The sequence below is a fragment of the Coturnix japonica genome, chromosome 5 (assembly GCF_054131305.1).
Source record: "Coturnix japonica strain WE chromosome 5, WE-NBRP24, whole genome shotgun sequence".
NCBI classification, from domain to species: domain Eukaryota; kingdom Metazoa; phylum Chordata; class Aves; order Galliformes; family Phasianidae; genus Coturnix; species Coturnix japonica.
This window is the reverse complement of record NC_140667.1, coordinates 55,190,784-55,205,049: the sequence shown is the minus strand read 5'-3', so window position 1 is coordinate 55,205,049 and position 14,266 is coordinate 55,190,784. Positions and strand designations below refer to the sequence as shown.

The 14,266-nt window shown below is 60.8% G+C and overlaps 2 protein-coding genes and 2 long non-coding RNA genes across 4 annotated transcripts; 2 read left to right on the top strand and 2 right to left on the bottom strand.

Annotated features, from left to right (window-relative positions):
* Window positions 1–357: 357 nt before the first annotated feature.
* On the bottom strand, window positions 358–4,124 carry PTGER2 (prostaglandin E receptor 2). The gene is made up of 2 exons (XM_015865984.3): window positions 3,250–4,124; window positions 358–1,407 (listed from the first exon to the last, which is right to left on the bottom strand). The coding sequence occupies exons 1-2, from the start codon at window positions 4,087–4,089 to the stop codon at window positions 1,177–1,179; spliced, it is 1,071 nt and encodes a 356-aa protein (XP_015721470.3). The 5' UTR covers window positions 4,090–4,124; the 3' UTR covers window positions 358–1,176.
* A 1,958-nt stretch (window positions 4,125–6,082) lies between these two features.
* LOC146760866 (uncharacterized) lies at window positions 6,083–6,651 on the top strand. Its single transcript, XR_014946871.1, has 2 exons — window positions 6,083–6,180; window positions 6,599–6,651. It is a non-coding gene; the product is annotated as an uncharacterized LOC146760866 (long non-coding RNA).
* A 349-nt stretch (window positions 6,652–7,000) lies between these two features.
* On the bottom strand, window positions 7,001–9,881 carry LOC107315533 (prostaglandin D2 receptor). The gene is made up of 2 exons (XM_015865982.3): window positions 9,031–9,881; window positions 7,001–7,592 (listed from the first exon to the last, which is right to left on the bottom strand). Exons 1-2 carry the CDS (start codon window positions 9,850–9,852, stop codon window positions 7,326–7,328), a joined length of 1,089 nt encoding a protein of 362 aa, XP_015721468.1. The 5' UTR covers window positions 9,853–9,881; the 3' UTR covers window positions 7,001–7,325.
* Window positions 9,882–12,911: 3,030 nt separating this feature from the next.
* LOC146760865 (uncharacterized) lies at window positions 12,912–13,948 on the top strand. Its single transcript, XR_014946201.1, has 2 exons — window positions 12,912–13,455; window positions 13,843–13,948. It is a non-coding gene; the product is annotated as an uncharacterized LOC146760865 (long non-coding RNA).
* Window positions 13,949–14,266: the final 318 nt, after the last annotated feature.

The following is a 14,266-nucleotide window of genomic DNA, read 5'->3' as shown; positions in this document are numbered from 1 at the left end:
TTCCTGTGGATGTTGGCCAGCTGACAAGAGTGACATAAATTCTGCCCTTTTTTTAGAGGTTGGGTTTTTTCCCCCCCTATTTTTGTTGTTATAACAGGCAGGTGCTCTGCCCCTGGCTTTAGGCACAGCAGTTTTGGGGTTTCCATTTCACAGCCCCGAGGTGAGGATCTCTCTGCAGCTCGGGGGTGATGCTGAGGTTCCCCACCCCTCTGCAAGGCCTGGGTTGCTCTCACCATCCACGATGCATGGCATGCTCTCATGTCTCTGATGCTACGTGAGTAGCTTTTATATTCTATGCTGTCCTGATCTGTGATGCCACGAGCAGATCGATTTCCTCGGCACAAAACCACACACAGCTCCTTCCAGTGACATTTATTACACGCGGGTTTTACACTGACACCATACAGGAGAGCTCCACATCTTTGCCCATCTGGGCTTTTTTTGAGGCAGAGCTCTCCAACAGGAAGGCCACGCCATCTGCAATAGCACAAAGACACCGCTCTGGTGGGACACTGCAGCATCCCAGTGGTGGTGGGGACACTGGGACGAGGCCATCAAGCAAATCCCCACGGGAAGGACTGTGGGGATGAGACCTTCTCCTCCATGCCAACCCCAAACCCAAAGCCCTGGGCATGGTAAAACAGGGACAAGAAAAGTTCCTTGAAAAAAGGGGATCTGGGAGAGGCCACGTGGCCACAGTGGCCATCGATGCTGGGCCGGCACCAACCAGAGCCTGACACTGCCAGGAGGACAAACAGACACAGACACACAGAGCCACGGCTGATGCGGTGCACTCCCTTGGGCAGAGGACAGAGGGGAAAGGAAGAAGTGGGACCAATCTTCTCCCTCTGCCACCTCCTCTCCTGCCCATCCCTACTGAGCTTGGTGCTGGTGGTGGACCCACACACATGCACACACCTCTCTGCCATCCTGAGATGGAGATCCTCAACAGCATCCCCACCACAGCCCTCCGTGGGGCACAACTCTCCCCACCCCACGGATTAACGATGCCTGATGCTCTGATCCCATCCCACCAGCATCACCTTCCACCCATGTTGGCTTGGCATGGCACCGACTGCAGCGCTGTCCCACCTTACGGCAGTGACGTCCCTTTTGAAGCCATGAAACAGAGCTCACCCCAAGTGAGCCCAGCCTGTTGGCTGCCTCCTTCTGCACCTACTGCCCGCTGGGCTCCAGCTTTGTTTTTGCAGGGGTCGGGCACTGCGCATCCTGCCTGCCTGGGGACAGCTGGCAGCACAGCACAGAGCGCAGCACCCGCAGCACCGGCGGCCGCAGGATGGCGAAGACCCAGGGGTCAATGATGGGGTTGATGGAGAGGAAGCGCAGCGCCAGCAGGTCCCAGTCGTGGTTCTCACTCTGGCTGAACTTGTTGACGTAGGCACAGATCTGCAAAAGGCAAAGGGGGAAAGTGACGGGGGTTTGGTGGGACAGGAGGCGGCTGGTGGAGCTTCTCAAGCGATGACGGGGAAATGAGCGCTGTCACAGCACACGGTCTGCTTCCACTGCCTTAAATCAATTTCCTGCTAATGAAAGCCAGGTCTGCGCTCTCATTCTCGCATGCTTCGCTTAGCCCTAATGCAATTAACCCAACTGCTGCTCAAGGAAGCAGTGAGCAGTGGATGAATCTCACTGAATAACCACGGGCTCAAGGCACGGGACGGAGAGGTTGCGGGGTGTGTGTCCGCCCCGGCGGTGCACCCTGACATGTGCCGACTCATAGCAGCTTATGGGGCTTCCTGGAAGGGTGACTCAGCACGCCTTACTCACACGGGGCTGTTGCCTCCCCCTCATTCCGGCACACGAGGGATGCTCGGATGCTGGGGACTATGGGGTGTGAGCATCCCTCCTGTGGGTCAGACCCATTGGGTACCACACAGGGACAGCACCCCCACAGCGCTGCCAGGCTCAGGGCTTTTGGGGAGGAAGGTCTGGTGTCTCTGTGGTGCCGTAACCTCAAGGTTCACATGTCAGGGCAGCCCATCAGAGGGTGGCTGAGAAGAGAAAGTGTCGCTTTGCTTGGTTTGAGAAGCTGCCAAAACGCAGCCTCAATGCAACCCATACGGGAGCCAGGCAGTGGGAAAGGAAAAGCCGCTGCGTTTTGGGGCACGGCCGACATCTGCCATGGGATCCTCATCAGCCACACTTTCCCACCCACCAGCCCTAAGCAGACCCCGGGGTTCCACTCCCTGAGGACGGCAGCAACCCAACCCAATGGAGCGCGTGGGCCCGTTGATGGGAGATCTCAGGATGTTGGGTCTGGATCCTGGGATGCTCATGAGCTCCCGGCTGTCCCTGTTTTGTCTTTTCTCTCTCTTAAAACCCAGACAGGCTGGCTGGGCTGCAGGCTGCGGTTACATTCTCTCCCCCTGGGACTCTTCCTTCTGTGAGTGCAAAGGGAAGGTAGCATCCGCCTGAGCCCACGAGCACAAAATTAGTGCTGGCTGCACGCCTAACCTGAGCAGGGCTTGCTCCTAATGGGGAAAAAAAGTGGTAAAATCTCCTCCTGCAGCCATGGGCTCACACAGGTGGGTGCTGGAGATGATGGGGAGAACAGAGTGCTATTGGGGAAACAGCCTGGGGGAGCTGGAAGCAGCCCCAAGACGGGGGAGAGTGGTGCAGAGTCTGCTCATGCGTCATTGATACTTGAGATCCTCATCCAGACCAGCGCAGTGATGTTCTCCTCATCTGCATCCTTAACCCCATCTCCATCCCCAACACCATCTCCATGCCCAACCCCAACCTCATCCCCATCCCCATCCCCAACCCAATCCCTATCCCCACCTTCCCACATCCAGCTCTGCCACGATGAGTGTCCAGCCCTTGGGCTTGGGAATCATTTGGTCCAAAAGACACGGAGTGCCTCTGTTCCATCTGCTCATCCCACTGCTGGCACTGGGAATCCCTCATTCCCTATGGATGTTGCAGACTGTCAAGAGTTTGGAGTCTCCCAAGTTTTGAAAGAAAGAAAGATCACATTGATCTCAGCCCTCACATTTAGGGCAGCAGCATGGAGCACTGCCCAGAGCTGTGGGTGCCCCATCCCTGGAGATGCCCAAGGCCATGAATGGGCCCTGGGCAGCCTGAGCTGGGGGGGCACCCAGCCCACGGCAGGGGTAGGAAATGGATTGTCTTTAAAGCCCCTTCCAACCCAACCATTCTATGATTCCATCATTCTACATGTCTATGAGTCTGCCATCCTGCAGGATGGAGAGAGGCGGCGGCACTCACCGTGAAGGGCAAGGAGCAGATGACGAAGGTGATGGTCATGATGGCCAGGAGCAGGAGGTGGTCGATCTCCTCGGCCATGGAGAAGATGCGGCGGCCGCAGCCCCCCACCACTCGCGGCTGCTCCAGCGTGGCCAGCCGGCGCGTCCTCTGCCCGCGGCGATGCATGCAGGCCAGGTTGGCGATGACGCTGAGGTTGCACAGCAGCACCGAGAGGATGAGGAAGAGCAGCAAGGTGGCGTAGAGCAACGAGAAGGTGACGTGCAAACCGGCCGCCTTGTGCCGGCCGTCGTCCATGCGCATCTGGATGAAGCACCAGGTGCCGGGGCAGTACTGCACGTAGCGCCCGAAGCCCAGCAGGGGCAAGGAGCAGAAGGCGGCTGAGAAGGTGTAGATGGCCGGGAGGGCCACCAGGCCGGCACGGGGGCTGAGGAAGCGCTTGTAGAAGTAGGGCCGCCCCAGGGCCAGGCAGCGCTCCAGAGCCATGGCGAAGAGGACGAGCATGGTGGCGAGGCCGAAGAAACTCATGGCGAAGCCGAAGTAGAGGCAGATGTGCCCACCCCGCCCCAGGGCGTTCAGCGTCAGGTTGCGGTGGTAGGAGGCCAGCACGAAGGGGCTGACGGAGCAGGTGCCCAGCAGGTCGGTGACCACCAGGGCCAGCACCAGGACGTGGAACAGGGACGGCGGGTGGGCGCGGGGCGGGCGGCGGCAGCGCAGCAGCAGCCCCAGGGCCAGCAGGTTGCCCAGCAGCCCCGCGGAGAACATCAGCGCGCTGACCAGCGGCCGAGCCCCGGCCGCCAGCGCCTCGCCGTGCCCGCACGGCTCCCGGCCCGTCCCGTTCATCGCTCCGCCGCCGCCCGAATGCCGTGGCCGCCCGCCCGCCGCCCGCGACGCCCCGCCCCGCTCCGCCCCGGGGCCGGGCTGCGGCTCCAGGGGGTCCGCGCCCCCGGGGGTGGCGGGGAAGGGGGTTGTGCGGGGCGGGACGGGCAGCCCGGGGCGATGGGAGCGTGGGGGAGCGGAGACCCCCGGAGCTGGTCGGGGAGCCCCGAGGTGCGGCACATCCCGCAGACGGGCTGAGCCCCAACGCGCCGCGCGTCACGGTGCTGAGCGTGGGTCTCCGTTAGCGGGGAGTCCTGGGGCTGAGCTGGGGGTGTCGGCGAACGGCGAGCCCTAATGTGGATCTGGGAACCTAAGGCTCGTTTAGGAGCCCAGGCTCGCTGCAATTCCCAGCGCCGGTGTGGGAGCCCCAGTGCTGAGCTGGGAGCCACGACACGGTGCTGATTCGGGAGCCATGACAGCACTTAGTGTGGATCTTGGAGCTTCAAGGCACAGCGCACACTGATGCTGATGTGGGAACCTTGGTGCACGGTACACCCTGGTGCCAGTTTGGGAGCCTCGGGCTCACGGTGAGCCCCAGTTGTGGTGACACTGAAGGAGTCCCAGTGCACCGCGAGCCCCAGGGATGGGAGCTGTCGGCTCACCATGAGCCCAAATGCTGATTTGAGAATCCCAGGCTCACAGCAGGAGCCCCAGTGCACGCTGAGTACCAGCGCTGATTTAGGAGCCCCAGGCAGACACCAAGCCCCAGTGCCAGCCCGAGGCGTGGGACAGTCTGTGGGGGATCCCCAGCTGTTGGAGATGGGACCCCAGAGCCCAAAACCGTGTGGGTGTTGCAGGCACCAAAGCCCACAAAGTCCTGAGAGAAAAAGAAAGCCAGGATTGGGCTGAGCACTGCTGGAGGGATCCCATGGGCCCAACCTCTCCCCACCTTAGGATGGAAACAGAAGACTTTTGAGGTCCCTTCCAATTCAACCCATTCAATGACGGCTCGGGTTGGGCTGGATGGAGCCAGGCTGGATGAAGTCCTGGGCAGGTTGATCTGGTGGAGAGCACCCAGCCCATGGCAGAGGTGGGGCTGGGGGGGCTGTGAGGTCCCTTGCAACCCAACCAACCAACTGTGATCCTTTGTTCCTGTGGCTCTTGGAACCTCCAACCGTGGATCCAGCCCAAGCAGGGATGAGGCAACCCCTTATCCATACCCCAGTGGTCACCCCAGTGCCCTTTGGTCCCCAAAACCCTTCAATATGCAGTAATGCCAACCAGCTTCCCATGGGCACATCGCTGTCTGCCACACACATCTTCATTGCTGTGTGTTTCAAGTTCCCTTTGCCTTTGGTAACAGGAACTTCGTCAAGGAAATATGCTGAAGACAAACTCCAGCGCTGTGTGAGCTGCGGTTTCTGACAGCACCTTCACTTCCGACGTGGCTTCATTCGGTTCCCCAGCAGACCCATAAGGATCGTTGAGTCCAATCCAGCCCCGCACAGCACCTCAACAAATCAGACGGTAAATGCTGGGTGAGCGGTGCCAACCCACGGGGCGAAGCATTCCGAGCAGCAGCGCTCCCATGGGGGCAGCTCCTACCCCCCCCCCGCCGCTCCGTACCGCAGCCTGGGCGCTCCTGGAGCCCATTTTTCCGGCGTTAATGGAGCCTTAAATACCCACGTGGGCTTCGGGCTGCTCAACCGGCACTTCCCTCTGATGGGATATTTGTGCGATCCCAGGGAAATCGCTGGGTTTGTCGGTTTGTTTTAATGAGCTGCACGGCAGGAACGGCCCGATTGCTACGGCCATTTCTTGGGAAGCGTTTGTTTTCCTCCTCCCTCTCCCATGTTTATCCCCAGGATAACAAGGAGCACATGTCTCCCCACAGCTGTTGGCGTGGCTCTCCCTGGGCTGTCCCACTTGGAGGAGCGCCCCGGGCTTGTCGGAGCGCTGCAGGAATCCCATAGAAACTGTGGGGCCGCTCATTGCGCGCTGCAGCCCGTCCAGGCACGTGGGGAGCGGCTGAAAAATGCGCCCGGGCGATGGAACGGGACACGGACAGAACGAGCTGCTGGGAAATGAGCTTCGGCAGCGCCGCGCATGGATGGAGTGAGATGGGAGAGATGGAACGGGCTCAGCTGGGGGGCGGAGGGGCTGGAGGGGAGGGATGGGGGCAGCGGGGACGCGGTGAGCACGGCAGCGCTGCCACGGGTCACCTCCAGCAGCACCGCGTTGTGTTCACACGGGTTTCTTCTTCCAAATGCAATATTGGTTTGACAACAAAAGTCAACACTGCGCGGAGCTGGCGGGGCACGGCTGCACCTCACAGGGCTGGATAAACACAGGAAGAAGTACGGCCCCAAGGACGCCGTGTGGATGGGGATGGTGGCTGCCCTCATGTTTTGTCCTAAACTTGTCACTGGATGCAGCACCCAGGGAGGAAATGGGGCTCTCGCTGTGAGGATGCTTTGCCTGCACGCCGCAGCACCGGGTGATCCATCCCAGGCTCTGCTTTTTCTCTCCATAGCTGCTCTTGTTAACGGGCTCATCATAAATCCTGGATTAAAATCCCTGCCGTGAGACGGGCACCGTTTGGGCAGCACAGACAGACACAGCATCAGCGCTGGGGGGACCTTGAGCCCTGAGCTCAGGTGGGGATGGGACGGTGCACCCAGTCTGAGCCCTGCGGCATTGACCCCACGGGGACGGCTCAGGGACAGCCCGGGGAACAGCTTGGGGACATCCTGGGGACAACTTGTGTACAGCTCAGGGACACCTCAGGGGCATCTTGGGGACATCTTAGAAACACTCTGGGTGCAGCCTGGGGACAAGTGGGGGACACCCTGGATACATGTCGGGGACACCCTGGGTAGAGCTTGAGGATAATCCCTAGGGCAGCTCCCAGGGGTAACCCATAGGCACGAGGAGATGGCGCCGGGCTCTGAACCACCTTTATTCCGCACGGGGTGGCACACGTCCCTCCTCCCAGCACGTCCCCGTGGCACTGCCCCACGGCACAGCACCACCCCAAAGCCAACGACCCCTACGAGCATCCCCAGCGCCGGGTGCTGCTCACACCGCACTAAGCGCTGCTGCGTGGCAGCGTTCACAGTTCTCCAGGCACCCCCCAGGGTTCCTATCCCGGGGACGGGGCACACGCTGTCCGCTCTCCGTCACCATCCGGGCGCTGTCACCCGTGAGTCCCCGAGGCCGACGGCTCGTTCCTGGCTCCCGCAGCTCCTCCAGCGCTGCGCTCAGGGGAAGACGAGCTGCGGGCTGCCCGGCTCACGCCATCCCAGGGGACAGAACTGCCCGTCCCCCCCCGGCCCCGTGCTCTTCAGCGTGCCTCGGCGGGAGCCCAGGCGGCGGCACAGGCGGCGCACGAAGAGGCGGAAGACGGAGGTGCGGAAGATGATGAAGACCCACGGGTCCACGATGGAGTTGACGGAGAGGAAGCGCAGAGCGCTGAGGTCGGCGTCCTCGTTGAAGTCGGCGGCGAACGCCCCCATGTAGGCACGGACCTGGGGAAAATAAAGCAAACAGGAGATGCAGCAGCATAGGAACCGTCCTGCGGCTTGGGGACAGTTCAGGGACAATTTGAGAACACCCCAGGGACAGTTTGAGGACACCCCCAGAAGAGTTTGGTGCCAACTGGGGGACACCCTGAGAATGGCGTGGGGACGCGCTGGGGACACCCAGTGGACGATCTGGGGACAGACTGGGGATATCCGAGGGGCAGCTCGGGCACAACGCGGACACGGCTCAGGGACACACTATGGACAACTTGGGGGCAGCTCAGGAATAAGTTGGGGACATGCCAAGGACATCCTGGGGACATCTCGGGGACACCATGGCCTCCTGCGGGACACCCATAACCCCATAAAAGAACAAAGGGAAATATCTGCTTTCCCCAGGTGTGGTTGGAAGGGACCTCAAGGATGGGGTGGGTTTGGGGGGCAGTGGGGGGTCATCAGTGGGAATGATACAGCGACCCCCTGGGGATGGACAAAGCAGGGAGAGGTATTTCAAGGGGTGAAAGCGATGAGGTGACCTCCCCAGCGTGTCTGGGATAGGATTGAGGGTGATGGGGGGGTTGTTAAAAAGGGGCTAAAGCAGTGACTGGGCTGCACAGGGAGGGGGTGGCAGTGGGATAACCTGACCTCCTCCTCAAAACGAGGCGGTGCTGATGCGGGGGTTATTCCAAAGTGGTGAAAGTTATGACTTGATCCCAACTTGGCACCTCTGAGATGGGAGAGGGGGGAGGGAGGGGATGAGGCGATGGGGTTTTATTCCATAGGAGTTAAAACACTGAACGAATGGATCAGACACGAGGTGGTGCTGGGGGTCTTCTGAGGGGGCTACGCAATAACCTGACCCTCTAGGATGGGATGGCAGAATATGGGGCTCGTTCCAAGAGGATTAAAACAAGGACCTGACTCCTTCTGACAGCTCCGGGATGGGGTGATGATGATGGGGGGGGGGGTCATTAAAAGGGATTAAAGCAATGAGCTGAGCCCTCCCCCACCGCCAATAGGGGCACCAATAGGACAGAGTGATGTTATGGGGGGTTATTCCAAGGGGATAAAGCAATAACCCAGCCCTCTGGGACAGGCTGACAGTGGAGTGGGGGGGCACTAAAGCAAGAAACCCCCCTGACACCCTGAGGTGTGCATTGCGGTGCTGGGGGCCAAGCAGTGACACGAACCTCACCCCCCCCCACAACACACACACCAAGGCACCGAGCCACGCCAGAGAGCACGAACACAATGTGACCCCCTGCAGCAAGTGGGGACGGGGCTGCGCCAAGCCAGGGGGACAACGTGGGGGGGGGGGGGAGGCGAGTGAACTCAAACGGGGCGAGCGAGTTTTCACGTCGGGGGGGCACAGCAGCGCCGGGGCGATGGAGGTGATGAAGCGGGGGGGGCCGGGGAGGTTGGGGGGGACACGCAGCGTACTCACGATGAGCGGCAGCGAGCAGATGGTGAAGAGCGCGGTCATGAGCCCCAGCAGCACCAGGTGGTCGAGCTCCTCCATGCGCGGCGGGGCCGGGCCGGGGGGCTGCGCTCCGCGCCGGGGCTGCCTGCGGGCCATGCCGTACAGCTGCCGCATGCTGCACACGTTGCAAGCCGCGATGGCCAACACCAGCACGCCCAGCACGCTGGCGTACAGCACGGGGAAGCCCAGCTGGCTCGGCCCGCCGCCCGCCATGCGGATGAAGCACCACGTCCCGGGGCAGTACTGCATGGGAGCGCCGAAGCCGAGCAGCGGCAGAGCGCAGAACAGAGCGCACAGAGCGGCGCCCAGCGCGCACAGCATCGCTCCCCGGCGCCGGGTGACGTGCCGCCGGTAGAAGTACGGGTGTCCCAGCGACAGCCAGCACTCGGTGGCCATGGCCAGCAGCAGCAGGGTGGGGGCCAGCCCGAAGAACGCCATCAGGAAGGCGAAGAGTTGGCACAGCGCTCCCGGCTCGCTTTCCCCGCGGCCGCCCGTTCCCAGCTCGCTCAGGCTGCGGTTGTAGGCGTAGGCGGCCAGCACGATGGGGCTGAGCAGGCACTTGCCCAGCAGGTCGGTGACCGCCAGCCCGCTCACCAGCACGTAGAAGGCGGAGACCCGCGGAGCGCGGCCGGCGGCGGAACGGGAGCGCCGTCGGTGCTGCCCCAAGAGGAGCAAAGCCAGCACGTTGCCCAGCAGCCCGGCGGCGAACAGAGCCGAGCTGGGCACCACCGACTGCCCGCTGGCGATGAAGCGGCTCTCCCGGCAGCGGTACCCATCGGCCGCCATCCGCCCGCTGTGCGGCACCGCCGCGGAACGCCCCGGGAGGAGCGGCGGGAGGGGACGGGGAGCGGGGCGGGCACTGCGTGCACCCGGCCGGGGGAGGGGGGGAAACGGGGGACGGGGGTGAGGGTGGGGACGGGAGCTGCGGTGTAGGATCCCGAGCTGAGGGGGAGGCGTGAGGATCAACGAGTCCGGCCGCTGGGGAGAACGGAGGGCTGAGCTCTTATGGGTGCGGGGTGGAAGGCAGGACGTGAGTCCCTGGGGGTTGTAGGTAAGGGGGGTAGAGATGAGTCCCGGGGGTTATCGGGTGAGGGCTGAGCTCCTGGAGGGGTTATGGGATAAAGGACATGAGCTGCATCCTTAGGGGGGCGGGGGGGGTTTGTTGGGAAGGGGGCAGAGATGAGTCCCGGGGGGTTTGTGGGGTAGAGGGTAAGAGCTGAGTCCCGCTGCAATTATGGATAGAAAACCGGGGCTGAGCTCCTGGGAGGCTTGTGGGGTAGAGGACAGAGGTTGTGTTCCTGCGGGATTATAGGTGAGGGTGACTTAGTTCTGGGATGATTGATGGGGTGGAGGACAGGAGGGGAGTCCTAGGAAGTCTGGAGGGGCTGTAAAACAGAGGAGAGCAGAGTCTTTGGGTTCCGGGTAAGGGATGTGGGGATGAGCTCCTGGGGGAGTAATGGGGTGTAAGACATGAGCTGAGTCCCTTGAGCATTGTGGGTAGTGGGTCACGGCTGGGTCCCGGGGTGGTTATGGGTAGTATGGGAAGTTATGGGTGTAGGGCTGGTGCTGAGCGCAGTCACTCTGCTGGGGTAAGCACAGCTCCTGCCCTCACCCCATCACCCCCACCCACACCTTTCCCACCCCACATGCTGCCATGGGGTGGTACCACTGCTCAGACCCCATGATGGCCCTCCAACCTCTCCAGCAGCACACAGCCACCCCATAGGGTGGGAAACCCCATAGCACCTCTTCCGAGCAGAGCAGCACTTCCCAGCCACAGCAGCTCGCGGGGTGCATGTGGTGGTGAATAAGCACCAAACTGCACCATCTGCTCTCAGCCCCCGCTGTGGTGCAGCACAGGAAAGCATCTCTCTGACAGTGGGGCTGGGAGAGGTGATGAGCCAGAGTGAGCACAGCATGCTGGCATTGAGTGGAGGTGCATTCCTCGTCAGACTGAGACCTGCCTTCAGCCATCAGCCCCTGTGGGATGGAGAGCAGAGGATCCAGAGAGCAGAGGATGCAGCGTGCAGAGCATGGCTTGTGAAGGAATACAGCGTGGGACACTGATTTGTGGTGGCAGCCCTTCCTCCTGGTCCTCCAGCCTTGGAATGCTCAGCTCTTGCAGATGGACATGTGTCAGTGTTTGGCTTGGCTATGGGATGGTGGCATCAGCCCAGCACCATTGTGGGCCATCCCTTCCTTTGACAGGCACATCACCAGGAGCAACACAACCCTCGGGTGGCCCAAGTGTCACCCTGTCACTGCTGAGAAGTTCCTCACCAGATGCACAGAGACAAACTCAGCACAAATTTTTCACTTGGGGAGAGAGGAGGAAGAGAAACCTTGATGTAACACAGCGCTTCTCAGAGCAGGCACCACCCTAAAGGACACGGGGACACGGCACAAGAGGTGGGACAGCGATGGGGACCGCCCCCATCTGGGATGGAGAGCTGATTTTTGGGATCGTGTTGCCTCCTTCCCATCTCATCCTTCCCCATCCCCTCCGATCCCATCCCACCCCATTATCACAACCTCAGACTCACCCCGTTTCCCTCTCCAAGTGCAACATGCAGCCAGATGCTGTTTTAGCTCTTTGGGTGCATTCGTTCTGACAGCAGTTGTTTGGGGGGGGGGCGGGGGAGGGGGAGGAATTGAGAGGGAACAGTTTTGAGAAAGTCCCATCACCGCTGATGACGAAGCTCTGCTCTTCGTCACGCTTCCGATGCGGTCCTGCATTCCTGGAGGAGAAACGGAGGGGGGAAAAAAAAAAGGATGAAAACAACCCAAAGCGGAAGAAAACGGCGGCACGCCGCAAAACTCCCGAGCCAAATGAGCTGGAAAAACTCAGAGCATCCGGGAGGAATGTCGGGGCTGGTTCCAAGGCTCACATCGACCCCACTGCCTGTCCCAGAGGGAGCCCCGGGGATCCGCCTCCCACTTCTCCCCGTCGGCGATTTCTCGTCCTCCCACTTCGGGATTGTTTTCTTGGTCTCCAAAGATCCCAAATCAGAGCCCATCTGCCCTGGAGGGTTCTGGCAGCGGCTGTGCGGTGAGCAGCTGTGTTGGCAGCACGGTGGATGCTCACATTGAGCAAACACTGCCGGGATGGGGCGAGCACGAAGCATCCCCGCAGCTGCCCCATAGCCGGGATTGTCACGCAGCCCTCCGCTCCCCGCACACTCTGTTTGGGGCAGGATGCCGCTCATGCTGAGCTCCCCTCGCTGCGGTGACGCTCCGAGCGTCGTCCCAGAGCCCACGGAGCAAACTGGGAGCGGCTCCAGGGGGTCCCTGTGCCCCCTCATCCCAATTCCCAGCCATGCGGGTGTCCCCGTGCGCCTCGGGTGCCCGTGTCCCCACGGGTTCGGTGACCGCACTGATGCTCTCTGAGCCGTGGGAGACGCGGGCGGGGGGAGCTGCGATGGGCTGGTTGGGGTCAGGGTCACCGAGTGTGTAATGGATGTGTCCTTGTGTCCGTCCGTGTGTCCGTGTGTCCGTGCGCGGGCAGCAGAGGGCAGCAGCACCGCGAGGGCGAGGGCACAGCACCGACACCGCCCCGGGGGCGCGGCTCTTCTTCCTCCGCTTTGTTGGGTTTTTCTTTTCCCGTTTTATCCGTTTTCCTTCTTTTTATTTTCTATTTTCTCTCTGTTTTTCTCTTTTTTCTTATTCTCTTTTTTTTCCTTCTTTTTCCCCCCCTTTTGGTTTTCTTTTCTCTCTTCTTTTTTTCTCTTGTCCTCTCCTCTCCTCTCCTCTCCTCTCCTCTCCTCTCCTCTCCTCTCCTCTCCTCTCCTCTCCTCTCCTCTCCTCTCCTCTCCTCTCCTCTCCTCTCCTCTCCTCTCCTCTCCTCTCCTCTCCTCTCCTCTCCTCTCCTCTCCTCTCCTTTTCCTTTTCCTTTTCCTTTTCCTTTTCCTTTTCCTTTTCCTTTTCCTTTTCCTTTTCCTTTTTCCTCCTTTTATTTCAATTTAGCCTCTTTTTCTTTTCCTCTCTTATTTCACCCTCCCTCTTCACCCCACCCCATATCTCCCCCAGCTGCCATTCCTGCCCTATTCCCCCCCCCCCTCCCCCCACCAGCCCCAGGCACGGCTGCTGACCCAGCACATCACTCTGATACCCCCCTGCACCTCCCGCACCCGCTCGGGTCCACTTCTATGTCCCCAAGCCAGGACTCCGTTCCCTGCATCCCCACTCAGGGCAGGGGCTGCGCTGCGCCCTGCCAGCACTCGGGGACAGCAGCTCGGGGACAACGCGGAGGCACCGCAGCCAGGAAAATGTGGCTAAAGGCAGAACTGCTCGGAGAGAGGGGAGACAAAGGCAGGAAACCGCTTCACTGCTCGGAGGGGGCGGATTGCGGGGCTGCTTACCCGGAGCGAGCGGGGTCAGAGTCCCAAGGAGGTGATGGATGGGATGGGATGGGATGGGATGGGATGGGATGGGATGGGATGGGTTGGGGGTTTGGGGACAGCTCTGGTTTGGGGCCATTTGGGCACCATGCTCGTGGAGCACCTCCCAGGGTGTGTGCAGCCCCATTCTGCGCGGTTTGGGGCGTGAATGCCCTGGAATAGGATCCCAAATCTGCAGGAGAGGGTCCTGGGCAGTGCAGTGCACACCCAGGGCACGGCCACACCAACGTGCTGATATACCCAAAAGCTGCACACACTGATCTTGAGTGCAAACCCATCCAGACAGCTCTGCCAGCACCTGGAACCCCTTTAATAGGGAATCTGCAGGAGAGAGGACCAAATAAGGGCTGGGGATAACCTTGTGGTGCTCATCCAACAGCTGCAGCCTCACATCAGTGTTCAGAGAGAGGAAGGAAGGAAGGAAGGAAGGAAGGAGAGCCCAAGAGGTGGAAATAAGAAATGAAAATTAAAAAGCTTTTATCTTTCTTTGTGTCTTAAAATACACTCTAAAACCAGGCGTGCTCACTGTGTGCTCCCAGGACAAGCTGTCCCTCAGTGCTCAGGGATGAGATACCTCAGTTGGAGCACGTGGGCTTCACCCTGAACAGGGGAACAGCTGGAGGTGTGGGTGGAAACATCCAGCATGCAGATAGCCAGGAGTGGGCTGTGGGTGGGAGCAGGGCTGTCCTGGTGCTGCTGGGGGTCTTTTGTGTTACTGGGGCTGCTGGCAGCACAGGAACACGGAGGAGGGGCCAGGTGAGGAGATGGGCACAATTCTAAGTAGCAAGACCCAAATCAACAGG

Bases quoted from the DNA above. Each gene is read 5' to 3' on its own strand.
- PTGER2 (XM_015865984.3), bottom strand. From the start codon at position 4,089: ATGAACGGGACGGGCCGGGAGCCGTGCGGGCACGGCGAGGCGCTGGCG. The intron at 1,408-3,249 runs GTGAGTGCCGCC...TGCCTTTTGCAG, and splicing joins TCTGCTCCTTGCCCTTCACG to ATCTGTGCCTACGTCAACAA.
- LOC107315533 (XM_015865982.3), bottom strand. From the start codon at position 9,852: ATGGCGGCCGATGGGTACCGCTGCCGGGAGAGCCGCTTCATCGCCAGC. The intron at 7,593-9,030 runs GTGAGTACGCTG...TATTTTCCCCAG, and splicing joins TCTGCTCGCTGCCGCTCATC to GTCCGTGCCTACATGGGGGC.